The sequence below is a fragment of the Cryptomeria japonica genome, chromosome 5 (genome assembly GCF_030272615.1).
Source record: "Cryptomeria japonica chromosome 5, Sugi_1.0, whole genome shotgun sequence".
Classification (NCBI taxonomy): domain Eukaryota; kingdom Viridiplantae; phylum Streptophyta; class Pinopsida; order Cupressales; family Cupressaceae; genus Cryptomeria; species Cryptomeria japonica.
In genome coordinates, this window is record NC_081409.1 from 36889293 (window position 1) to 36915483 (window position 26191).

General features: G+C 37.2%; 1 protein-coding gene across 1 annotated transcript; it reads right to left on the reverse strand.

The window, feature by feature from the left end:
- Positions 1 to 1334: 1334 nt before the first annotated feature.
- On the reverse strand, positions 1335 to 22924 carry LOC131057438 (alcohol dehydrogenase class-3). Its single transcript, XM_057991624.2, has 10 exons — positions 22675 to 22924; positions 17881 to 18017; positions 16486 to 16532; positions 16076 to 16401; positions 2725 to 2807; positions 2569 to 2644; positions 2367 to 2428; positions 2153 to 2248; positions 1878 to 2039; positions 1335 to 1748 (listed from the first exon to the last, which is right to left on the reverse strand). The coding sequence occupies exons 1-10, from the start codon at positions 22706 to 22708 to the stop codon at positions 1617 to 1619; spliced, it is 1155 nt and encodes a 384-aa protein (XP_057847607.1). The 5' UTR covers positions 22709 to 22924; the 3' UTR covers positions 1335 to 1616.
- Between the last annotated feature and the right edge of the window lie 3267 nt (positions 22925 to 26191).

Below are 26191 nucleotides of genomic sequence, written 5' to 3' on the forward strand. Positions count from 1 at the left end.
TTTAAATTGAAAGATCCTTGTGATGTGCAAATTGAATTTTTTTTTTACATTAGATGTGATAAGATGTAGACACAAATTATACCATGTGTAACATGTTGATGATAAGATGTAGACACAAATTATACCATGTGTAACATGTTGATGATAAAAATCCTAGCATCCTAAATATATACAAGATTAAACCATGCAAAAGTGAACACAAAACATTAAGCATGAACAAGCTAAAATTTAACCTTCGAACATAAATCATTCACATAACAGTAATTTGGATGGAAGCCCCACCAAAGATAAAATAGATTTAACATTTTTTATCAAGTTAATTTAAACTGAAAGCTCCTTATGACGTGCACATTGTAATTTTTCACGAATTATTCATGTATATAAATTTTGTGTAAATACTATTTATGTCATTATATGACATGAAGTTATAGAATATATTTGCAACAATATTACAACAATACATTCCCTACCTTCGACTCAAATGCATGATATTGCACCCTAAAAATGTCACACGACGGCATTATTCATTAAATATTTCACCACTTCACATGTTTTATAATTCGGTGGGGATTTGATTAAAGTTTCAAACATGATTTAAATCTGAAAAAATTGTTGAAAAGCGCAACCAATAGTTTTTGAAAAGACGGGTGGGGAAGGCGGGGCTGGGGGGAAATCATCCACAGGACCGATTTGCAAAAAATTGGGTATAGTCGGAATTTTTTTTGAAGATGTATGCTTCTATGTTATATAATTTATATTTCCTTTTGTTTTGACATCATTACAAAGTTCATAGGATGAACTAAACCTTGCCAGCTAAACAAATAAGGAACATTAAGGCTCGTATACTGATTATCTAATCATCCAAACATGCAACTTAAACCTTAATTACAGTATGTTGTGATTTCATTCAAAAATGTTTATCGTGTCATGATATAGTCCTTGAGGCACAGGTTGGCATATAAGCAGTCCACCAAGCAGACTGAAACATTGAAAACAGAGGATATTCAAAACACTAGAGGAATTTCAACCAAATTAGATTGAGCATTAATGTACACATAATACCATAAAAATGTTTAACAGGTCCAGAAACCAAAAAGTGATTGCCTAATGCATGGTATAAGTACAAACAATACAACTACATAAAAATACGAAAAGAGGAAAGCAGGAGGCTGTGGTGGATGAAAGCAAAGAAACATATCTTGATAAGAGAAGGATAGAGCATGTCTGAAGAGCTACAGAGATGAAAGTCACATTTGCAGAAATCCAGATAAATATGGTAAGAGTATTAATCAGCCATACAAGACCAAATAAGTTAACTTAGCTGCTGCTAGGTATAAAAAAATTTCATGCTTGGTAATTTAACCATGGGAATACCTTATCCTTATCAAAATTATGAGCTTCTAGTTGTCCTCCATTCATTACTGACACACACACACATATATAAGAGCATCAGAGCATCATCTATCACTCTTTCCATTGATTTAGCATTTACCAAATCTTATCAGTCTCTTAAGTTTGTTCCAAAACAACAAAAATACCATTGTAAATCATATTTACTGTTTCAACTTGTATAACATAAATGTAACATCTATGGTTCAACATAGAATTCATTGCACTTAGAGATTGCCTGAAGAGGTGTGCATCTTCAGTACAACTCGCAAGCAATCCCCACCATGCATCAGATGAAATGCTTCATTGATATGGTCAAGAGTCAAATTATGTGTAATGTACTCATCCACTTTAATCTCCTGCAAGTACAAGGCACAATTTAAATGGTCATGTCCTCCTATGGCATATTAAGGAGCCAATGGAAAACTAATCAAATATTTAAAAAAATGCTGTGCATGGTCCACATGATAAAATCATATGAACCTAACCTTTTTCATGTACTTGTCAACAAGCCATGGTACTTGAGAACGACTTTTGAAGCCACCAAAAGCAGTGCCTTTCCATACACGCCCTGTAACCAGTTGAAATGGTCGAGTAGAAATCTCCTGTCCAGAGGCTGCAACACCAACAATAACAGATGTCCCCCAGCCCTGCAGAGATGTTGCAACCATAAGAAAGATACATTATAAATCTAAAGAACAAAGGCATGTTTTGGAATGTATTCTTGGGCTTGAAAAACATATTGGCAATTGCGAAAAATCACCTTATGACAGCACTCAAGAGCAGCTCGCATTATATTAACATTTCCAATACACTCAAAGCTGTAGTCAACACCTCCATCGGTTATATCAACAATCACCTACCAAATAAGCATTTTTTTAGAAATGCAAATGATTCTGCAAAGCACATCTAACAAACATTCACACAAAAATTATGCTAATCAATTGCAATTAAAGGTGCATGGTGTATGCACCAACCTGCTGAATGGGTTTCTCATGATCTTTAGGATTCACAAACTCTGTGACTCCAAAACCTTTGGCTGGAATTCACAACGTGACAACACTCATTAAAGACTTTTCAGTCCTATGTGTAACTATAGATATTAGAGACACTTAAAAACTAAGGGCAGAAGAATTCTCAGACTTTATGTTAGGAAAAATGAAAAAGGTTTTGGCATACCAATTTCAAATTTCTTGCTATCAATGTCAATGCCAATGATACGTGAAGCACCTGCTGCTTTGGCACCCTCTGCAACCTGTGTATTTGAAAATTAAAATCAGCTATTTAGATAAATAAAGTCCTATTTCCTCTTTGGTGTTACGTCTGACATCTTACCGCAAGACCAACTGTACCAAGCCCAAATATTGCAACTATTGATCCAGCTTCCACTTTAGCAGTATTCCAAACTGCTCCAAGACCTGCATGGATTACATTTTATGATTCAGGTGAATAATATATATAAATAAGAGCATTAACATAGCCCCATTACTATGGACTCAGTAATCTCACATTCTACAGAAGTAAAAGAAAAAATAAGACAAATAGCCCAATTAAGCCAGTTAAAACTTAGAACCACCTCAAAGTCCTTGTTTGACAACAATTACACTGAGTGCAATCATTTTCAGTTCAATATGAATGCTAATATATATGTAGCTAAAGGCATAGAAGAAACCCCTGAAAAAACACGATGCACCCATGCTTTCAGGAATAAAGAATTGCAAAGTGAATTTCATGTCGAACCTTACAATTGAAACTAGATAAAATAAAATCATTACCATGGTAGAAATGGTCACTTGTAGCAGTTTAAGATGTGCATCTTGTGAGAGGGGTACATGCAGCGTTACAAAATTTGAAGCTATAAATTCTCCACTGAAGTTAAACAACAAAAGATTCACTTTCCCTTTTTTACAAAATGGTCTTCCTTTGGTTGTACTTTCAAGTATTGTTGACTTAATTTAGGCACTTGTCGACATTCATATTATTTTTTTCTCTCTTTTTTATCTAATCTTGCTCAAATCCCTCAGAATGTGTTATTTGCATCAGAAAGTAATCCAAACAGAATACTTAAAGTTAGTGAAGTATGATATGAAAGTGCTAAAAATATGCGGTCCGAATTCCCTCGCTCTGAATTTTCAGCATTTTTCCAGTTATTATCATTCTATTCTTGAGCCAATGAAAACTACATTGTGGAATGGCTTATTATATAATCCAAAGAATGAAACTTCATATCCTAGTATTTAGGAACAAATTCCCAACAACCTACAAGCTACATAAAACAAAGTGCTAATAATAATATAATCACAAGTGCCACGTAGTGGCGATTGACAAGTACTTGCCGTGTTATTATTGTAGAAATAATTATTTTTGTTGAGTTTATTAAATGTGTGTTTGTTTTATATGTAATAGTTTGAATTTGTATTCATAATTCTTTAGAGTGACAATTTGAAGTGAGTTAAATTTGTTAAAATGAATCATTAGAATCCAAATTTTTCTTAACTCTAACCCTAGCCCCTCAATCTAAGTCTAAGCTTAACTATAATCTTAATTTTAGAAATAATCTTTCTAATTCTTGAGCATTCTTTCATCTTGATGATGGATCACAAAGTGATCCGAAACATTGATGTAAAAAATCGCACAGTCAATACCAGAAGCAAGAATAACAATAATTTGAATCTTAATTCTAACCCTAATCTTAACCCTTATTGTAACAATAACTCTTGTTATGAACCTAATTTAAATCTTAATCCTAAATATAATAATAAATAAGAATTAAGATTGGAATTATAATATAATTAATAATTATAAATTAAGTTATAATTATTTATTTTAATTATAACTTTAAAATTAATAATTATAATCTTAATCTTCATTAACAATTATTTAATTAAAATATTTAAAATAATTATTAATTAGCAATAATGAAAATATTTATATTTATTTTATAATTATTTTAAATTTTAAAATGATAATTAATATGTTTTATCTTAAAATTATATAATTATAAAATTAAAATAAATTATACAACTTTATTTCTAATTTTCTTGATAATATTTTCTTATGAGTATGTGTAACACACATTTATAAATGATACTTTAGACACTTATGCATACAAAGAAAAAAAACTTAAAACTACATAAAAAATAAATATAAATTATAAATTATAATGTAAATATATATTACTTTAATATTGATATTTTCATAAAAGGCACATAAGATGGCGCTCCGGAGCTGTTTGAAACCCTTGGGTGGTGCGGCTAGGGTTTCTTCTTCAGGGGCTAAGGTGATTTTCCCCTGCCATGGTCGATCGAATAACAAGTTAACTGGGTCGAGATGCAAGACGACAAATGTGAACAAGCCTATTGGTAATGGCGAAGTTGAAAGCTTGGTTTACCGTATGCGGAGGAATGACTTTGGTGGTTTCTTGGACGGCTCAACCTTAGCTGGTTCCGGTGCCACACAGACGGCAAGGGACACGGAGCACTCGCGGCCAACCAAGGCTGATCAGAAGTTGGGTTCAAATCAGACAGGGGAAATGGGCTATGCAGCGCCTCAAGGCTGCAGTCCCGCTAGGCGCACAAAGCTACAGACTGGGGTCTAGAGCAAGGCGACGAGAGGAATGGGGGTTTTAATCCCAACATTAAATGCCATTGCGGTGGATCTGGATGCGGAGGCGGAGGATGAAATCGCTTTGAATATTTCAGTTTTCTCCAATCTTGGTGTTATTGGCCGATTCAGGGGCCTTTGGCCAAGCCTTCCGGAGTTGCATTCCTGGATATCTGCCCATTGGGAACCTATTCTTACAGGTCGCGTTCAAATTCATCCTGTAGCAAAAGGGTTTTTCATTGCTGTTTTTGAGAACAGTCCGGACAGAAATAAGGTGTTATGTGAACATTTTTGGTGCTGGGAGGACAAGTTCTCTCTGATGCTGAAGCCTTGGCATCCTAACTTTAATCCATCTACAGAAGCTTTGACAAAATCCCTCTATGGGTAAGGCTCCCTAATCTTCCTCTCCATTTGTGGTTTGATTCTCTTTTGGAAGCAATTGGAAATGCGCTAGGGGATTTCTTGATGGTAGATGTTGATTCGTCAAGTCTTCTACATTCCACCTACGCTCATCTTCTAGTTGAAAAGGATGTGTCTAAAGGGTTGCCTGCTGAAATCTTGATTAAAACATCAAAGGGACACTGGGTTCAATCTCTGGACTACAAAAGGACCCCCTTTAGGTGCAGAAGATGTTTTCAAACAGGACATGTGGCTGCACATTGTGGCAAAGATAAAATGCCTAGGGAAGCATCTTGGTGGAAAGATGCTATTGAACAACACTACACGGTTGAGAATAAGGCTGACAAACAAAGGAGTTTTTCCCAAGTGGTGGCAGAGGAGGCAAAGCATAGGTCTCAAGAGACATCTCCTCAAGTTGGGTTTTCTATTGGCAGTAGTGTTGATGATGTGCAGGTGAATTCCCAATCTAATGCGGAAGGCACTCTGGGTGAGTTGGGTACACAACCTTCTAGGGCTGTTACTTCTGAAAGTGAAACAGTGTCAATCAACACTATGCCTGTTGGGAGGGAGAAAAAGAGAACTGCAGAAGTGCACGAGGAAGTGGAGGTGAGTGTTGACAACCACTTTCAACAAGAGGGAAGGATTTCCGGGGTAGGGAGGATGGCGGATTGTAACTTCCTAGAGTGGCAAGAGGAGGCAGCCAAAGTGGAAGATAGTTGGATGATTGTGAAAAGCAAGAAAGTCAAAAAATCAAAGGCGTCCTTTGATATGACTCTTCACTCTCATACGAAGAGTGGAACAAAATATAAATCTTGATTGCTATCTTTGTAAATGTTGTAGGATGGATTTTGCTGGTGGGTGTTCTCTGGTTGCGGTAATTAAGTTTGTGATTGATGCAAAGTTGTTAAGCAATGTAATTTTCTTTACAATTATTAATAAAATATATCTTATTACCGACCAAAAAAAAGAAAATATTGATATTTTCATATGTTCTTAAGGCTAATCCTTAAATTAAGATGGTGAATGTATCTTTCTACCACTTTTTTAATATTACAAGTTTTTAAACTAATAAGAAATATATATATATATATATATATTTCTTGATGATATTGTATTTCATAAAAATTAAAAAAAGGTTGGAACATTTGAAAAAGGGAAAATACGTTGTGAATGTTTCACCTGCATAACCGATACTTATATTACACTAAATAGTAAAAAAAACGAAATCAAAGTCCAAACGGGAAATTTCAAAAAACTCACCTTACAAATTATTCCTCGTACGGGTGGTTAATCACAGGCGTGAGATAAGATAAATATAAAAACCCGAAAATTCCAGGGAATAAATGGAAAACCTAAAAGACCGATCCGGTGAGGGCCCATGAAAGCACGGGAATCAACAATGATAACGCATGGTGGAGTTTGAAGGTTATGCTAAAATCCATACGCATTTTCAGAAAAATGCTAAAACTTTTAAGCATCGTGAGTCAGGAATTCATATGGTGTAAGTTTTGATGATTTGGTAGTATAATGTTGGAAATTTATTAATTAAAAAATAGCTTGCGCTTATGGAATGAGAAAATTGTGGAGGAATGACTTAAAAAGTTGCTAAAAATGTTGAATAAAAATCAAGATTGACGGGGAGGTAAATGAAAAAAAAAATCAAATAACTTTTATCTATATTTATGACTATATAGTTGCCACTTAAACCATTAGTCCATTTCTTTTAGGATTTCCTAAAAATCTGCTCTATAACAACTAAATTGTATTTAGCCGTACAGATAAATAATTTTCATAATTTAATAAAAATATTAGTTGATTGAGAAAAAAAACTTGGATGGTGCGTCTACAGATGTGGAGGCGAGCTAGCGCATCCGAGCCCTAGCTCGATTCTTTATTTCTATTGGTCTGTGCGTCAGGAGGTGTGTGCATGTTGTGCAAGGGGTGGCTTTTTGGTTTTGTTTTGTGCTGTTTTCCTTGTTCGCCTCTGGCTTCTGCCTATGCATGTTTCAATTGGCTGTGAGGGTTTTGTGTTGCGGTGGTGTGGTTTCGCCTTTGCTTGGTTCTCTTTCCTACCAACGATGGGGTGCTTGCCCGGTGCCAAGGGTGTGAGGAGGTTGGGTGAGGCAAGCGGGGGTGCCCGCCCTTCATCCCGTTTGGGATTTTCTTCCGCATGCAAGGCGGGAGGACTCTTATGGCCACGGCTCGTGGGGATCTATCACGAACTTCTCCGACCATGGAATTCCGTGTAGCTACTATTTCAAAGTCTTCGAATCAAAGCACTTAAGTGTTTGTCAATAGTCTTTTCGCTTCAAAGTGAAGGTAATGCGGATGCTGGCTTGTGAGGTGGTGCTCGGATCACTAAGATTAACGGTTGTTTGGAGAAGTGTAAAGAGAGGCCAAAATTGGTGATCCCACCGGAAATGATTGTTGAGAATGTGGAATATTATTCGAAGCATTCTTTGTACTGCACGTTTTTGGGTATGAGGATCTCTTTACAGTTTTTGGAGAATTGGGCTCAAAGGACTTGGGCACCGGAAAGGGAAATGGATGTTATGTTGTTGGCAAACAATTACTTCAGTGTCACTTTTAATTGCATGGATGATCGTAATCGGGTCTTTGAGGGAGGCCCTTATTTTTATAACCAAGTGGGATTGTTCATCAAACCTTGGCATGAGGGATTTAACCCTTCAGAGGAGCTCCCAAATCGGGTCCCAGTGTGAGTTTGATTACCTCGTTTTCTGGTAGAATGTTGTCGGGAGGATGTGTTGCAAATGCTAGCTTCACTGCTTGGGAAGCCTGTTGGATCTTCAACGCAAACCTTGGAGAGAGGGTAATGACTTTTGCTCGCATTTGTGTTGAAGTTGATGTTAGTAAGCCTTTGCCAGATGCTATAGATATGTGTGTCGGCTCTTACTCTTGGGTCCAACAGCTTGATTATGAGACTTTACCTTTCTGATGTCGTCTATGTCATGAGCATGGTCATTTGCAGCGCAAGTGCCCTAGGTCTAAATCGGCTGAGCATCAACCTCAACAGTCGTCCCGTAACCTTGATGGGGCTGATAAAAGAAAAGCTTCCATGTCTGGTGTGACTGTGGGTGCTGATGGTTTTGTCCTAGTTAAGACAAAGAATAGGAACCAAGGTCAAAAGAGGTCTTTGCAGAGAGTCAGGAGGAGGATACCTTTAACAGATTTGAAGCCTTGGATGACCATAGCCAGCAGGAGGTGAATCCGGAGATGATTCCTTTGGATCATAGTGCAGTAGGGTTTATGCCTGATAGTGTGAACTTGGATCCTACCCAGGGTCTGCAAAAGGTTGGAAGTCAATAGATGGAGATGGATCAGCAAGTATTGGCTCAGATGGGACCCATCTCTAGTGCTGAAGTGAAGATGGTTGGTGGGGATGTTTCTCCTGCAATACAAAAATTGGACTCTGCTAGGGTTAAAAATAATAAGGTCTCTTTACATCTGGGTCTTCTTCAGAAAAACATTAAGAAAGGAGCAACGGAGAAGAGTTCGAAGGTTGGCAGAAAGGAGGACTTGGATAAGATCAAATTGATGGGGGAGAACTTGGTTGAGTCAGGGTCATTAAAGACTCTGGATTCTCATTTTTCTAATCCCCCGAAATGATTGTGCTTTCATGGAATGTGAGGGGCTTGAACAATGGCCCTAGACAAAAAGTTGTTCGGGAATTGATTAGGAGTCATTCTCTTGATGTCCTTTTCTTGCAGGAAACTAAACTATCTGTGGAAAGTATGTTGGGTTTGGTGCCTAAGCTATGGGGGAGAGGCGAATGTCAGTGTATTGGGGCATTTGGCTCCTCTAGAGGCGTGGCTTGTCTTTGGAACCCCTTGAGGATTCGTCCTATATGGTGGGTTTCTTCCAGATCATCTTTATCTGGGGTTACCTCTAGTCTTGAGACTGGGGAATATATCTTGCTTACTAACATTTATGCCCCCATTGATCTTCAGGGTAAGCAGAATTTGTGGTCTCGTATTACTTTTATGTGTGGGTTTTTTCCTTTTCATCTGTGGATTATGGCAGGTGATTTCAATGCCATCTTAGAGTTGAGTGAGAAGAAGGGTGGTGTTATGTAGTTGGAGCCTTCTTCCTTCCTTCTTCGGGATAGTATATCAACCTTGAATCTTGTTGACATCAAGCCCGGTAATGGTCTCTTCACTTGGAACAACAAGAGACTAGGGGAGTATTGGATTGCGGAGAGGCTAGATCGCTTTCTAGTTTCTAGTTTTTGGGTTGGTGGGGGATGGTCCACATGCTCCGAGATTTTAGATTGGAAAGGTTCGGACCACTAGCCCATCAAATTGGTGTCCTCTTCTGCTCAGGTCGCTCGCATTCCTTCATTCAAATTCCAGCTTATGTGGTTGCGAGATTCTTCTTTGCAGGTTCATGTTGCAGAGTGGTGGAAGAATGGGAGGCCAGCCTTTGGCACTGCCATGTACACTTTTGCCAAGCAGCTGCAATTTGTTAAGTTTCAGCTTATCGTCAGTGTTTTGGTAATATCTTTCATGCTAAGACAGCTGCTCAATTAGAGTTGAATGGCATTACTAGAGAGATTCAAGAGCATGGATTGTTAAAAGCCTTGCTTAGGGAGGAAGTCAGGGCAGTCAAGGTTTCAAAGTAGTGGGAGCTTAGGGAGGAAATCTACTGGAAACAAAGAGCTCATATTGATTGGCTTCAAGCAGGGGATAAGAATACTGTGTTCTTTTTCAATCCAGTGAAAGCAAGAAGGCATGACAATTCCATCCCTGTTTTGGTTAATGATAGAGGTGAGCAGTGTTTATCCTTGCAAGAGATTTTTAGGGAGTCTATGCAGTATTTCCAATCCCTTTTTAGTGAGGATTCTCAAGGGGAATCGAAAGAGGAAAATCAGGTTCTTTCTTGTATTCCTTCTTTAGTTACTAGGGAGATGAATGAGCAGTATGGGACCTATTTTGTTGGACGAACTTGAGAGGATTGTTTTTCACATGAAGAAGGGGAAGGCTACTGGACAGGATGGGTTTCTGATTGAGTTCTATCAAGAATTATGGGATATTATCAAATTGGACTTATTGGAGGTGGTCCAAGAGTCCCAGAGGAGTAAGCAAATGCTTCGGGCTTTGAATGCGACTTTCATTGCGCTCATCCCCAAGTGTGATGGGGCTGACCGGTTAGGCCAGTTCCGTCCTATTTCTCTTTGTAATGTGGTTTCTAAGATTATTTCTAAGCTGATAGCGGAAAGGTTAAAGAATTGACTTGGGGGGGTCATTTCTGAAGAGCAGAGTGGGTTTGTGCAAGGTCGTCAAATCTTGGATGGAGTGGTCATCGCTACTGAGACCATTCATTCTATGGCAGCTTCCAAGGAAAAAGCTATGTTTATCAAGCTGGACATGGCAAAGGCTTATGATAGAGTCTGATGGTCCTTTCTCCAAAAGATTCTTAGGGCTTCTGGTTTTGCTGATGAATTATGAGTTGTGTTTCATCTACCTCATTCTCTGTGCTAATTAATGGAGATCATACTGAGTTGTTTGGTGCGTCCAAGGGCCTTCATCAAGGGGACCCTCTTTTCCCGTACTTATTCATTCTTTTGGCTGAGGGTCTAGGGAGATTGATTAAGTATAATGTGGAACTGGGTATTATTCATGGTTGGAGTTGGGGTAATGACATACCTCCTCAATCCCATCTGCAGTTTGTGGATGATACGGCCCTGATGGGACTGGCTAGGATCAAAGAAGCTATAAATCTGCGTAAAATCTTGGATGCCTATCTTGTTGCTTCTGGCCAGTTGATCAATGAGGATAAATCTTCCATTATCTTCTTCAACACACCTAGAACTATTCAGTTGAGGATTGCTCATATCTTGAGATTCCAGGTCGGTTCTCTTCCCTTGACTTACCTGGGTATTCCTATCTCTGCTGGTAATCCTCCCAGGGACTCTTGGTAGGGTATTTTGGACAAATTTCGCATGGTTGAACATTGGACTCATAGATGGTTATCCTTTGTTGGGCGGGTTCAACTGATCTGGTTGGTGGTCCATGCTCTTCCGATTTATAGGTGTATGTTCCAAGTGTTCCCAAAGTGGTTTGTGAAGGAATTGGATTCTCTGGCAAGGCAATTCTTATGGGCAAGCAATTTGTCCTCCTATAAATGGTGTCTTGTCAAATGGGACTTGGTGTGCAGCTCGAAGCAGTTGAGTGGGCTTGGCTTAAGGCAGACTTCTTTATTTGGGGAGGCTTTGGTGGCTAAATTGTACTGGAGGTGGTGTGTTGAACAGGATCGAGGTTGGGCTAGGATTTTGTCTTTCAAGTATATGCAGAGGATCCCGAAGGAGGAAATTCCAAAACATCTGCTTGCGGGAAAAGGCCCTACAATTTGGAGTACTCTCAAGAAAGGGGCTACATTGATAAAAGGTCTTTTTTTGGATCTGTATGAGGGGAGAAGAGATGCTTTTTTGGTTCGATTCTTGGGATGGCTATCCCTCCATTATTGATCAATTTCCTAATTTAGTGAATCTTTGCCAGGGGTTCCTGGAAGCAGGGTGGTCTAGAGTGAGCGACTTTAAGTTTGTTTATAGGTGTGGGCAACTAGAGATGGTGCAATGGAAGGTTCCTAATGAATGGTCGGTTGTTGATATGGAGGAAGACTGCGCTGAGCTTCATGGCATTTTGGCTAGTAGACACTGTAGTTCCCTTAAGGATAGGGATAGACTTGCTTGGCCCCCGAATCCTAAGGGTGTTTTTACTGTTGCCAATGGGTACCAGGAGTTGTTGTTCCGTTGCTTGGAGTGGAGGGAGGTGCACTGGTGGAAATATGTTTGAAACAATTTCTCTTGGCCGAGTGTAACTGTTTTGATTGGACTTTGGCTTTGAATAGATGTCTAACCTAGGACAATATTCGCAAGCATGGGTTCCACGGGCCTTCCATCTGTGTTTTGTTTGGTAATGGAGAGGAGGATTCCTCACCTGTTCTTCAGATGCCCTTTCTTGTTGTTGCTCTGGCATTACTAGTGGGGGGTGTGGAAGCACCCCTGTGTTCACGCGGATTCTTTGATGGAGTTTTGGAGCAATTTGGGCAGGCCTCCTATTTTGTCCTCTTTTCTCCAAACTGTCTGGCACATTGGGCCCATTTTCATACTTTGGCAAATCTGGTTAGAGAGGAATAGGAGGATCTTTAGGGAAGTCAAACTGTTAGTTCAACAAGTGTGGAATAGAATCATTGGCAATCCAAAAGACGGTGGAAGCTAAATGTGAGGTGAATTTTCCTCTGGATAGAGGAGAGGGTGATATTGTGAGTAGGTTGGGTTTGTAGGAGATGTCCCCTGTCTCAGCTTGTGTCAGGAGAGGTAGACGTGCTAACAAAAGGTTCAAAGGGTGGGAAGATGGTTTCCCCCTCAGGATGATTCCATTAAGATTAACACCGATGGCTCCTCTCGGGGTAATCCAGGTCCTGCTGGGATTGGGGGTGTTGGTAGGGATTGTATGGGGGATGTGATTTTCTTCTTTTCAGTACATAAAGGGCAGCAGTCTAATAATTTTATGGAGGGACTTGCAATTTTCTATGCCCTGAAGCATGCATATGACCTAGGGTGGCGTAAGGTTATCTGTGAATCGGATTCACGGATTATTGTTAATATGTTGATTGAGCAGAAGGTGAGTGGGATTAATTGGCAGCTAGCAGGGATTGTGCACCAGATTTTGCAAATTAGTGCTATGATGGAGAGGGTGTCTTTCATCCACATTCCTCGTGAATGGAATAGAGTTGCGGATCGGTTGGCGAAGTGGGCTTCGGAACATGGTGATGTTTGGAAAGTTGAGGGTTGGGAGCATCTTTCCCCTAATTACTGTCAGGACTTGCATAAGATCTTCGTTGAGGATATGGATAGTTATGAAGCTGGATGATTTCTGGTTGGGTTTGTTGTTCTCTTATGGAGCCTTGTGGCTCTGGCTTTCTTGTGTAATGCTGGTTTCTGATTATTAGTAAAGTTTTTACCCCTTTATTCAAAAATAAATAAAAATAAATCATAATTTGTAAAATTAAAAATTGTACAACTAGACTTTGATAAATAAAAAAATTTTAAAAAATTAAAAATTAAAACTTAAATGTAATTGGTTCAAGTTAATTTTTTAATAACTAGTAAACTGGAAAAAAAAACTCATTACAATAGTATTGCCTAACGACAAGTACTAATAACAAGTATAAAACTAATTCCATAATGCTAACATTAATCTTAATTAATCTACATTAATCTAATACTCCTTAATGACTAAACCAGATAAAATTTCAAGTTACCTTTTAACTTGATAAATTTAAAATTTATCTTTACTAAGTGGTTTAGTCATAATGTCTTCAATCTGGTCCTCTGTAGGATAATAATAAAGACAAATGTCTTTGTCATCAACCAACTGCTGAATGCAGTAATGATGAACTTCAAAATGTTTAGTCTTGGCACGATAGATTAGGTTCTTCACCATCTTGAGAACACTTTGGTTTTCACAACGAAGTGAGGTCAGTGCAATTTGATCCAATTAAATATCAACCAACAGCCTTCTTGATCACATCGCCTCACAACCTGTATTGACTGCTGCCTTATACTCTGCTTCAGTGTAAGATAATTCAACCATGTTTTGGAGCTTGCTCTGCCAAGAAATTACATCTGACCCAAGAGTGAAAATATACCTTGTTGTAGACTTCCTTGTATCAACCGATCCAACCCAATCAAAGTCAATATCTCCTGTTAGAATGGAGTCAACAGATTGCTCTTATCGAAGGCAAAAGTAAAGAAACCCTTTGACATATCAAAGAACTCATTTTACAACTTGTCAATGTTCCTCTTGAGGTTTAGACATGAAACAAGAAAGACAACTAACTGCAAAACATAGATCTTATCTAATAGTAGTAAGATAAATCAGACTACTGACCCATTGCTGATACACTGTTTCATAATTTCATTGACCGATGTTGAAACAACGTTGGCTGAGAGCTTGATCCCAACTAATATAGGATTACATTCGCCATTTGACATTCTGTTTAGAAAGATTTGGCATAAACTTAGTTTGTGATACAAAAATCTTATGATCAATTTGCCAAAACTCTGCACCTAAACACTATTGAAGTAGGTCCTAGATCTGTCATTTAAAAAACAGAACATATATCATGTTTCACCTATTCAACTAAAATAGCACAACTTCTGGTGATGACAAAATCAAGGGACCTGCTTAAGCCATACAAGGACTTTTCCAGCCTGCAAACCAAATGTTCTTTGCCTGGAACCTGGAATTCCTACAGTTGAATCAAGTAAACGTCTTCCTTCAATTCTCCATTCAAGAAGGCTCTTTTGACATCCAAGTTGAGCAGCAATGGGATAAACAGCTGAAAGGTTACCAATTTACAATAGGAGCAAATGTTTCTTCATAGTCTACTCATTCTTCCTGTGCATATCCTTCAGCAACTAGACAAGCTTTATAATTCTCTAAAGAACCATCTGATTTACATATTAATTTATACCAGTTCCTCTTCTTGCTAAACATTTTACTTTACGTTTGCCTGAAATATGACCTTCCGTTGCAGCCAATGAGATCACAAGATCAATTATGTCAATAAGTGTGCCCATTTCACCTTTTCTCCGAATCCTTGACATTTCTTCGCAAGGTAATTTCTCAAAATGTTTTAGTATCTCTAATAGAAACAATAGAAGCCTCAAGTAATTAAAGTAAATCACAAGGTATCCAAGCCTGTATTTCTGTTGTGTTACATATGTTTCAAATATTTCACTTTCAATTCAATATTTGCCAATTTAGTTCATATATCATTTTTATCACAAGACCAGGAAATGTTCACTGATTGAACTAGAAATATATTATTGGATACCTGAAATGCCTTCTATGGAGGTACCAACTTCAACTTTAGACCCATATGTTTTCATCCTCTACAAATTTCCTTATATGTTGATTACTTGCATCCAAATAAAAAAGCTTGCATTATCTGCATCCATTTGCTGGCTGATATTTTTATCTTACGCAAGATTTACAGAACACGTTTTATAGCAATTCAATCATGGTTCACAAAAATCTACTAATCACACAGTTTTCTAGCTAAACATTAAACTAAGGTGATTTATGAGTGATGCTAACAACCAGGCAATCAAAGTTCTATCTTTTTGTTCTATTTGTAGAACCACATAAGACTTTCTTCAGTGCCTTGTTTTACCAGATAATATACCAAAGCACAATAAACACCTCATAGCTGTACTCAAGCTTCATGAACTAAAAACTCTACCTGAGCTATACTAACAGCCAATTCAAGGAACAAGCGTTATCACCTATCTCATAACCTATTACCACCAATTAAATCACCAGATTAACAGGTTCTGATCTTCTCAAAATGTTTATAATAGACAAGAAACCTGACAGAACTTAGAAAGCTGAGTATGTGCAATAATATTACTTGCTTTCTAAGAAAACAAGCAGCAAAATCTATATCACTATTGAACAGGTTTTCTAACATATCTTTCCTTTTCAGTTTCCTTATCTTTGAGTAGAGAGCCCTAACGTAAAGAATCTTAAAACACAAATAAATCTTATGATTAAATCATCTCTTTTGCATGCTGAGATAGATCTTATAAAAAATAACCTCAGTCAATGTGCATGCACAAACACAGTCAAGCAAAACATTAAGAACAATAAACACTTACCTGTTGGAACACCACAACCAAGCAAGCAAATCTTATCCAGAGGAGCTTGTGGGTCCACTTTTGCAACACTCACGTCATGTACAACAGTGTATTGGCTGAATGTAGATGTTCCCATGAAGTGATAGATCGGTTTCCCATTAATTGAGAAACGGCTTTTCATGTCATTCAGCATAACACCAACACCAGTGGCAGATCGAACTTTACCACAAAGATTTGTCTTCCCTGACTTACAAAACTTGCATTCTCTACATTCTGCCTGGTAACAAGGAATTACATGATCCCCAGGTTTAACTTCAGTAACACCCTCACCTACACTTTCAACAACCCTGCAAATAATGTATAACTTTTAAGTATCGCAAAACATGAAGTGAGAAAGCCATTAGAGTTTCCAAAATATCAAACATGCTCACCCAGCAGCCTCATGTCCAAGAATACAGGGGAAAAGACCCTCTGGATCCTGCAGCCAAAAAACATAAAGTTTTCAAACCATGTGTGTCAGTGGATGTGTGCATTAAATTATGAGTTAAGAAGAAGCAAACAAAAACACGTATAACCAAAATCTAAGGTATAAGTTATAACCAATAAGTCCTACTTTGAGATCACCTCCACAAAATAAATGTGATGACAAGCTTAGAATGCAAGGAGATCTTGCATGGTGAGATAATACTTATTACAAATCAGGCAGAGGCATTAATAATAACTGGTCTTTTGAGTGACACTTTGTAAGCAACTTAATAGGCAAAATAAATTCCTACAACTATTTACAGTACACTAAATTATAGTTATAAGATACAAAGGGTAGCGCAGAATCATCAGAAATCCTTCATCCCCTCAGAAAAAGGATGATTATCAATTCCTACTGTGGGGTCATGCAGGTTCCACCTGTAAAAGGTCAACTTTCAGCCATAGTTGTAACACTTGTCGCATTTAAGGCTAGACAAGATGAAGAGAGAGGAGAGGTAAGGCTCTCATTTAATAGATCTACAATAAGGAGCTCCCTTCTATTATTAGCAGTTTCCTTTGTTTTGTGCACATCAGCAGTTTCCTTTGTTTTGTGCACATCACAATATCAATATTAAAAAGTGTAAGAAATTATGCCACTGTACTAGAAACTCAATCAAAAATTATAAAATGAAATATTGTACATAAATATGTTAAATAACCTTTGCGACTAAAACTATTGGTACACGGTTTTTGATGCAAGTTCAATCTCTAAGTTTGATTACAAGTCTTAGGAGTTTATGCCCGCCAATAAACCATTTGTTTTTAAATGCCTTGAATGATAACTCTTTCTGAACTCCTGTCCCTCCTGGCCTTTCAGTGGGTTTTGGTAAAAGATGTAAAACAACGTGTTTAATATAACAACAATCCAAGACTTCTACACACAAATCACTGCAACGGTTGATTCAGATGACTAATGACCTAAGTTCAAGATCTGGTGGGAATGCCACCTGGACAAGGCTGGGTGCAAGTCAAAGAAAAATCTTTGAAGAACGGGTGTCCCTGAGACATAGTTTCTATGCAATAAGGTATTCTACTATCTCTGTATTAAATAAGACAGCAGTATGATTTCTACCAAATTAAAGAAAAATAATTATTAAAACTTTTATGAAATCCTTATGACTATGAGTTACTACTGACTTCGAAAACAATACCAGAATAAAATTGAATTGCAGCATGAGGATCACATTAGTAGTTTTTTAAATTCAAACTATATTCATATAGAACTTGAAAGAACTTAGAAATTAAAGAATGCGTCTAGAAGGCCCAGCTACACCTAATAAAGTTAAACCGAAGTGACTTACTTTCCCACTCCAAGTGTATGCATCTGTGTGGCAGAGTGCCACAAACTCAATCTTTATGCGAACCTCACCAGCCTGAGGTGGAGCAACTTGAACATCTTCAATTACCAGAGGCTTATTGGCCTCCCAAGCAACAGCAGCTTTGCATCATGATAAACCAGAATGTCAGAAAAAGAACATAGCAATACTAATAAAAAATTAAAAATCTGACCATAATCCCACAGGCCATGCCAAATGCCAATAAAGATATAACAAGAGAATTTGAAGTACCACAAGACTGCATGTTCTAGAATCTAGAAAATAATCTCAACATGTCATGTTACATCACGCTTGAAAAACTTTCCTTGGTGTTGAAACTACTTAACTGAAAATATGCCTTATCCATGAAAATTAATAAATTTCATAAAACACGCAAGCATAAAGCTAAAGAAGCAGTGTATGTCGTTACTTGTTAATATATTATCGCAAGCCTCCATGAAATGATAAAAAATAAGAATCTTTTAGCACTGCGACACCATTTTGAAAAAAGTAATGGCCAATAGATATATAGTTGATTTTAATACAAGGACATCAACAATTGCAGACAATGAAAGATTTACAAAGCTATTGACAGATTTGCTTAAGTCTTCTTTTACCAAGGTCAATCCCTGCAAATGAATTTTCACTATGAATAATATGGGCTCAAAATATAAATGACCAAATAAATACCTCAAAGATGTGAAATGATAAATTTTTAACACCCCATAGATAAAGATTCAAACAATCGGATGTGTTACACTAAATTTTATCAAATATCCAATAAATGCACACAAAGAAGAAGCTTTCAAAAGCAGATACCTCTGTTTTACTTTTATGACACAAGGATGACTGCTTCATGCACAACTGGCATGAACAGACAACCTCTGTTTTATAAGGCAAAAAATGCAATCGATCCATGCAAAGTCAATATTGACAGAATAACCTCAATAACAATTTGCCAAAATTCATCAAACGAACACAACTTTAAAGCTTTTGACAGCCTTGTTCTCAAGGCTCTGCTAAAATCAGGGTTGAATACAGCCAATGAAATTTGCCAGCAACAAAATCCTGCTGGCATGAATTGAAACTATGTTTCACTCAGCCTCATGGATACTGAATTTAGAAATAAAAAAAGAATCGATTTAAAATGCAGGATACATTATAGATTTATAGTAAATCTTGGCAAACGGTCACTGAATGCAAACATATAATAAGCTCTTACAGCAGCTACTCTATATTATGAAAAATGAATACCTAATACTAATGGGTTAATTCAAACATTATTTGCTTTAACATGCTAACAGCACCAAAAAGCTAAATTGCAACAATGCATGCAAACTTAATAATTTAAACAAAAAAAAATAACCTGTTACGTTGCAACAAAGTTAAATTAACATTCACCTGTAATAAGAACTCGAAGGAATGGATCCAAACAACATTTCACTGAAATAACCTTGTAGATGTGAACTACTGAATTTAGAAGCCCTCTCGGCATGGATTCAAACAGGGGGATAAATTTACAGTATATTTCAGCAAACATCCACCAAATGCACATACAGAAAAAACTGCAATCAACCATTTCTATTTAATGGTAAATTACAGCTGATCTGTACATAATTGGATTTGGATGACTATTTTTAACAAAAATACATTACAGATTCAATGCAAGTTTTTCTCAGTGGTAATCTCCATTTTCTAGTAAAATTAGGGAGCCTTTTTTAATATACTCTAACAAGCTAGGTTTCGTGAATGACATCTTATAGATGTCCATCAGAAGAAACTTTCCAGCAGCGTTTACTCCATCTCATAACAAAATCATTGCATATTCATGTATTAATTACTTTTTTCAAAAAAAAAACTAAAATGCACCAAAACACCAAGAGCAAACATATTTCAAGCTTTTGATTCAAATACACCTCATAGAAACCTAATTTGCAAATCATATAAGAATGCATTCAGATAGCAGGATTGTACACCAAATTTCAGCAAACAACCACCTACCATGCACACCAGAAGAAGCTTTTTCTCATAGCCAAGGAACGAGCATAACTTTCAAACCATGTTAGAACACAATGACCCCAATAATCTTGCAAAAGAAGCTCGTTTCTCTTCAATAAGTTAATACAAACTGAAACATACCTTTAAGTGCGCAATCCAATGGGTAAGCTTTTCAACATCAACTTCACCCTCGTACGGATGAATCTCTATCTTGCCTCCATTCTAAACATGGGTGGAACTTGGGTAGTAGAGGGCAGCTCCTTCTCAAGTTCTTGAGTAGTTTAACCCTTCACTTGCTTTTGGCATCTCAAAAGACACTCTATCTTGCTCAAGCACAGCTCTAATATCTTCTTCACCCCTTTAAACTTACCCCATGGAATGTGTAATGTTGGCTACATCCTCCTCCAATTTGTTGGATCTCTCTTTACCATCAAAAGGTATGCCACCTTCCTCTTCAAAATCAAAAACACCTTCATGTGAATATAGCCTACTGCAAAGGAAACAAAACAGCTAATCTTAAACATCAGACAGTTTTTCGGTCAAAGGTAATCTCATAAGACACTAGCTTGCCCATGCACAGCTCTAACATCTTCTTCACCCTTTCAAACTTACCCCACAGAATGTTTAATGTTGGCTACATTCTCCTCCAGTTTGCTAAATCTTTCTTCACCATCAAAAGGTCTACCATTTTCCTCTTGAAAAGAAAAAACACCTTCTTGTGAACATATCCTACTGCAAACGAAACAAAACAGCTAATCTTAAGCATCAAACGGTTCTTCAGTCAAAAGTTATTTTTTGCCAATAGAAATAGGACAACTAGTTACCACTTTTGCACATGGATGGGGCATAAAATTGCGATTGACTGTTAGACCACTGAAACATTTGATGTTTAAGTAGAGCAAAACAAATAGCCTTCTCCTTTAGCAGTAGTTAATCTTGTGAGGGGCAAACTGCATAGCCGTAAGCCACACACCCAAGGTACCATACCACATCAAAATGAACACAAAAACCATGCTCTACTACCAACCTTATCCAAATCCAGTGTGGATATTCCACTACTTGATTTCCCGACATTATTCTTATCTATTCCAATCAAAATTTGACTAATTAGTAATTAGGTTGTTGATCCTAATGCAAAACATGTTTAAAACAGTAAGTGCAAACTATTCATGGGGAAGATTATATCAGAAAAATAGAGAGCAAGACAGGAACAAAACTGAAGAATATACAGAGTTTGACCTAGATAAACACAAATCAAGTAACAACTGCAAAAGAGTGATGTATTTCCTCCTCGTGCCCCTATCCCCTTGCAGTCTTATGGAGTTTCACTGCTTTCTTGAAACCTTCGTGAACGTCTTATACCTTCAGAACACATATACAGCAATACTACTTCTCTCTAACCTTCTTAACTACACTCCAACATCCATAAACCTACTTGATTGATGAAACTAAGAACAATCATAGTCGATGACAGCTGAAAGGAGCCCATTCCCAATGTCGTACAAAGGATAGTATAGCTCAAAAGTCACAAGAGAGGTCAGGAAACTAAGCGAAAATGTTTCAAAACACCAAAAGAAAGAATTTCAAGCAGTCAAACCTCTTCTTTGTCTGCAGAATCTGGATTTCTGTCTAATCTGGGATGGAGCAGCTGTGAACAAAGCTACCATGTCCTTGCAGTACTTATCAGTGACATTCCAGCCACAGCCAAAACTTATAATGTTTTTGGATGGGGTTGAAATTGCCACTAATACCTGATTTCCATCATGTCTTCAGTCCCCTTGAGTGTCCTAAATTGCTGCTCCTGTTTTGGGCTACTGAGCTCTCTGTAATTCTGTTTTTTATCTCTGCCTTACGAAAAAGAGTTATGTTTCCCAAATCATTGAGGGCTTTTCAAAAATACATCTTAGTGGTGTTGTTAGCCAGCTATACTAGGATGCCTGGTCCAGTTCAGATTAGCACCTAGTTCATTTTATATCAAAATCACCACAGATTATTCAAAGTCTAGTTTAACACAATAATCTCAACTAAAATGTGCCAAAATGCAGCATTACATATTTCAAGATTTGGATTCAGCTATGCCTCATAGATACCGACTCTAGAAACCAGAATAAGAATGGATTCAAACAGCATGCTGATCCAGTAAACTTCAACAAGCGTCCAACAAATGCACATGCAAATATAGCTTTATAAAAGTACCAGTCCGTTTCATACAAAATTCCAGCAAAATAATATATAGTTTACTTTGATACACTTAATGATATTCCATCGCATGCACACGTAATTTAAGATTTTGATCATAAGAGGCCTATAAGTCAATGAATTTAGGCATTATATGGATACAAACAGCGGACCCCTCTACTAAACTTCAGCAAGCATCCAACTATTGTGGCTTTTCAACAGTGCCTACTCCATTTGATAACAAGCAGATTTCTTCATAGATTACTTTAACATACTGATCTCGAATAAAAAGCGCTAATCGCGTGTAAGTAAACTTTCCAACTCATTTTTTTCCCAAAATTCTATTAAACTAGGCAGATTCACATATATAGCCCTCAAAATACGAAATGTACCAAATAACTACACTTAAAACTGTATGCATGTATGTTCCAGCAAAATTCTAACAGGTACTTACAAATTGTTGTCAATGAAGTAGGATTTAGCCTGAATGCCTAAAAACATTTTAGTCTTTTTTTAACACAGACCACAAGATCGAATCCCGTTAACTGAAATTTTTAATATTAGCTTTACACAGACATTAATTATTCGTGTTTAAGTGCATACCTTTGCAGGTAATGACCTGACCCTCAGTCGACATGGCCGACAGACGTATACACACTGCTTATATCTCAAAATAGGTGAGAGGAAATATATGTAAGGCGCTCAAACGAAGGAATAAATAAGTAAATCCGGGATATTTTTAGTAGGGTTTCCTATTATATAGACTTCATTCCTATCGGGATTTTCATTTTAAACCACATTTATGATTGAAGGGTAATACGAGAATACCCTGACCATTTTGTTTTGGGTGACAGCTCGCTGTGGGTCAAAATTGGAGTCTCTTTTTATTCTGTTCTTACGTCGCTTTACCCGTCAATTTTATTTTTTTTACAATATTTTCTTTTAATTGAATTCTTTGGGTTCAATGTTTTAGATAATATGTTTTGTTTTATTTTTTGATCGGTAAGACGCTGAAGCCAGAAATTTTATTATTCATTTATGAAATTATACATAACTCCACTCATGCGGGCGCTGGTAGGAAAGAGTGGAGTCAAGAAAACCTCCGGCCTTGTCCGGGACCTAAATCCAGCATATCTCTTGAAAAATTACAGTATTGATACATGAAAACCCCGGGCCAGGGTAATCAGGTGGGAAGGTTTTTTATATTTCCTTCCCTTACAAGCCCAAAGAAATGTTTTCAGTAACCTTATGATCATTTTCCTCTTTGATTCAAGAGTAGTTCTTTAGTTATTTAGAGTCACTCCATAATTGCCCATGATCCCCTGTTTGGCCTGCATTGTCAGTCACGCAAACACTTGGCAATTTTGTTAGTATCATCTTGTTTGGCCTGCATTGTAAGTTATTCAAACACTTGGCAACTTTGTTAGTATCATCCTGCCATTTATATCATTCGACAGTTTATTGCTTGATAAAAAACCTTGAGTCATTTCCAAAGCAAACATATCCCCTGAGGTTATAAAATAATAAAATTTAAGAGACAGAATTTGAAGTACCAAATACGATTAAGATTGCCCAACCATAAAACCTCAGTTTTCCAACTCTTGTTTATGCTCCTGGACATTATCCTTAATAAGGGTAAAATCCAGGCTACAACAACAAGAGTAGGAAAGGGAAGATTCAGTCAATCCATCCTACCTTGCCCCGAAGTTTTATAGCAAAAGGAGATGACTGAATGGATGTCTATTCACAGTTTGCATGTTAGCCACATAAAGTTCACCGACTTAAAAATGACATGGAGATATCAAAATATAGAAAACATCAGCAGATGGAATTAAAACTTCAGCAGATGTCCTTCGAAATAAATCAAAGTAGATACCCCAAGTATTATGCATTCAGATACTATCTAGATTATATATTTAACTGTTTTAATAGCAAAATGTTGATGTATATTTGTATAGTAGATATTCCTTCATGCCCATTAAGTCACAATAATTTGTAGGATTGATATCATACTAATTTAGTGTTTTATATGATACTTAAGTTTGTTTTTAAAAGCTATGATACTGTTTGCTATCTCAACCCCAGTTTCCGATAACTGTAAATTGTATCCTGTTTTACCTCAAGTTAACGTTTAAACCAGCCCCTATCGCTCTATATTAATATCAAAAAATGGAACCAGGCTCCCCTTGAAAGCAGAGCCACCTCAATCCTCCCCAGAGGACGAAGAAGAAGCCCTTTCCTCCTCTAGAACCAGACCCTCAGCTCTGAGGAAGTCCTCAAACCATGTAGGCTTGGGAGGGAGTCTCACATGGAATAAGAAAAGTAGAAAGTTAACATTTCTGTTAATTACCTCGATCCTTTCCGCGGATACAGGCACTCCATCCGTGGAAATGATAGGGAATCGAGGCACTAGCCTGTTATTCCGAATGAGAATGTCATAATTCCTCGGCCTCGGAATAGTCCCTTCATTGTCTGTATTGACTAAAACCCTCTCAAGATCGCCCAGAATAGAGGCAGTGAAGACCTCTCTGCATAGAGCACTAGTATCTTCATGATTTTTGGTGGAACTCATAGTAACAGCGAGAAACATGGCGGCCACATCCGTGTTGGCCCTAGTTCTATCCAAATGTGTGAGGAAATCTGGGCCCAGGATGTTCTCAATTGCATCAATCACCAAGGTGTGAGGGAGACGCATAATGCGCTTGAGGCGGTCACGAGTGATGGCCCTTTCAAAGGCCATTTGTCTCTTAGAATTGCAAAGTTTAATTGGGGTGTCCATCGCCTGAAAATTCACAACACGGGATCTCAGGAAAACAGTAGAGCATCAACTTGTAAGACCTTAAGCTTAGGTTGGTGGTTGAATGATTTTAACACCCCGAGTTAGCTCATTCTGAAAACATGCATTCCAAAACTCCATTTTGGAAAGATTTCATTGGTTGCAAAATAACACATAACCTAGAATGATGCGCCGACTGAGGTAAAATTGTGTGGAGGAGCTTGAAATAATTTTGACAGAAGAGCAAGCGCATACGCAACGTTCTAAAGCTCTAACATATCATAATTATTAAGACAACAGGGGGATCTTGCCATATTAATTAAACCATAACTGTGGGTTATTCGATCCTTAATCTGGGCGTCACCGATCGCACCATTAATGATCGGCCTCATTTTTATGAGTAAAGGAACGAATATGCCACTGATAGAGATCCTCGAGATTTTAAATGCAGGGCCATAATCATTAGTGTTTAATTGATAATTTCTATATTTGTTATTATGGCTAAGATAGAGTACATTTATAGCAGGTAAGCGTTTATTAATTAGTACTATTTGCTTCGGGTATATGAAATCAATTATTATCTTAATAAGAGTTTTGTTTTTTCTATTTTTCTTTCTTCTTTTTTTTAAATGAGTGTAAAATCTTTTTATTGTTATATGAGTATCTGAAGATATTTAAGAGAGTATTTATAGTTAGCAAGGGTAAGTTTTATTCTTAATTTTGCTATAAATGTGATTTTCGGGTGATTTGGATATCCAAGTTAATATATATGGTAAATATACTTATTTATAAATGGATTATATAAATACCTCTATATATATATATGTGTGTGTGTGTGTGTGTGTGTGTGTGTGTGTGTGTGTGTGTGTGTGTGTGTGTGTCCATAAAGTGTGTATATATATACCAATATATATATATATATATATAAGCACGATTAAGGTGATGTTTATATGTGGATACAAGAATATATGATTTCAATTCTCTCTCTCTCTCTCTCTCTCTCTCTCTCTCTCTCTCTCTCTCTCTATATATATATATATAAGCATGATTAAGGTGATGTTTATATGTGGATACAAGAATATATGATTTCAATTATGTGTCTGTATATATTAGTGATTCTATATAAAAGTGGAGTTGTATAGGTGTGTTTTGATGACTCGACTTAGTTATAGAGGCTTATATACAGTGTCTGCTAATATAACAACTTATTGGTTAAGGGTTGTTATTGGGAGCTAAATGAATCAATGTCTTGCCATCGGCTCCCATATTGGCAAGGGAGTCTACTCTCCTATTGCCTTCCCTGTAAATGTGGTTAAAGATGACCCTATCAAATATTTTTATGTT

Excerpts from the sequence above, each read along its gene's own strand:
- LOC131057438 (XM_057991624.2), bottom strand. The coding sequence starts at position 22,708 with ATGTCGACTGAGGGTCAGGTCATTACCTGCAAAG. Across the intron at positions 18,018-22,674 it reads TCAGGTCATTACCTGCAAAG|CTGCTGTTGCTTGGGAGGCC; the intron begins GTATGCACTTAA and ends CATGATGCAAAG. Across the intron at positions 2,040-2,152 it reads CTCTTGAGTGCTGTCATAAG|GGCTGGGGGACATCTGTTAT; the intron begins GTGATTTTTCGC and ends ACATCTCTGCAG.